At 47.6% G+C, this 1476-nt stretch overlaps 1 protein-coding gene across 1 annotated transcript; it reads left to right on the top strand.

Annotated features, from left to right (window-relative positions):
• TNP1 (transition protein 1) lies at positions 301–908 on the top strand. Its single transcript, XM_003133647.4, has 2 exons — positions 301–478; positions 675–908. Exons 1-2 carry the CDS (start codon positions 340–342, stop codon positions 701–703), a joined length of 168 nt encoding a protein of 55 aa, XP_003133695.1. The 5' UTR covers positions 301–339; the 3' UTR covers positions 704–908.

Here is a 1476-nt window from a genome sequence, read left to right as displayed (position 1 = left end):
ACCACTAAATCTCCAATAGGCAGGCGACATCTGTTTTAATGGTTCTTATACTCTCCAGATACCTAGCACAGGGCTGGAATTTAGGTGCTCAACAACACCTGTCTGGAAAATCTCCTAATATCAAAAAAGACCTCAAAATTGAGAGTAGATTTGATCTGCATTAGCAAGGCCACCTTATTTCACCTATATTACCAAAGGGTAATAAAGGGTAGTGACGTCACAATGAGCCTGCCGCCTGCTAAGCCACGCCCCCTGCACAGTCACAATGGCTAAGGCCTTAAATACCCAGACTCCTGGCCCCCTGGCCCTGCAAAGCCCCTCATTTTGGCAGAAAGTACAATGTCGACCAGCCGCAAGTTAAAGAGCCATGGCATGAGGAGGGGCAAGAACCGCGCTCCTCACAAGGGAGTTAAGAGAGGTGGCAGCAAAAGAAAATACCGGAAGGGCAGCCTGAAGAGTAGAAAACGGTGCGATGATGGTGAGTGAGGGATGAGTGGGAGAGCTGTCAGACAAGGGGCATCCTGTCGCCCCAGGGCCCTCCCTGTAGGAGTCAGCACTCATGGGACCCTGAAACCTCAGGCTAAGTTCATTTTCCATTAGGTTCCTATGTGGGCAGGAAGAGGATGAATATGTTCTAACTGGTGTTGTTGGTGCAAACTTATCTTTTCCTACAGCCAATCGCAATTACCGCTCCCACTTGTGACTCCACCAGCGGCTCTCCCCTGGTAGACTTCAAGGACACCAGGCAGCAACAGAGAACAGAAGGAGGACTACCAAGGAGACCTGAAGTTAGGTCAATGCCAGAGAAGAGCCTATCATGTGGGTAAAATGCCAGTTGCGACAAAATGAGGAATGTATATGTTGGCTGTTTCTCTCCAACATCTCAATAAAATTTTGAAAACTGAAAAGTATGTTTCCTTTGCTCTTTTGGTTGGACAGTGGTTTCCCTAGCTGGGCAGACTTGGGGGAAAATTAGCAGATATACCATGAAACATGACATGGAAAATATCAGAGTAATTTGTCTTTGTAGCTCTCTCCCCAGCTTGGGCCATGCATCAGCACCATGTAGAGGTCTTATTCTCAAGGTACTGTCTACCTCCCCAACATGGAAAGGGGAGATAAAAGGAGAAATGGGAGACATACAATACAATTATGAAGCAAAGGGTACAAGGGGACTAGAACATGGAAACACCAAACCATGAGCTAAAGCTAAAGACATGGCTCAGGAGTTCCCGTCATGGCTCAGCAGTTAATAAACCCCACTAGTATCCATGAGGGCATGGGTTTAATCCCTGGCCTCACTCAGTGGGTTAAGGATTTGATGTTGCCATGAGCTGTGGTGTAGGTCACAGACAATTCGACCCCTAGTCTGGGAATCTCCATTTGCCGCGAGTGCGGCCCTAAAAAGACAAAAAATTAGACATGGCTCAGAGGATAGAGAGCCCTCAGTGCTTCCAATTCATCTGATTGCGTGGG

Source organism: Sus scrofa, chromosome 15, assembly GCF_000003025.6.
Source record: "Sus scrofa isolate TJ Tabasco breed Duroc chromosome 15, Sscrofa11.1, whole genome shotgun sequence".
In the NCBI taxonomy this organism is placed as follows: domain Eukaryota; kingdom Metazoa; phylum Chordata; class Mammalia; order Artiodactyla; family Suidae; genus Sus; species Sus scrofa.
This window is presented reverse-complemented; position numbering and strand designations above follow the sequence as displayed.

Bases quoted from the DNA above. Each gene is read 5' to 3' on its own strand.
- TNP1 (XM_003133647.4), top strand. From the start codon at position 340: ATGTCGACCAGCCGCAAGTTAAAGAGCCATGGCATGAGGAGGGGCAAG. The intron at 479-674 runs GTGAGTGAGGGA...CTTTTCCTACAG, and splicing joins TAGAAAACGGTGCGATGATG to CCAATCGCAATTACCGCTCC.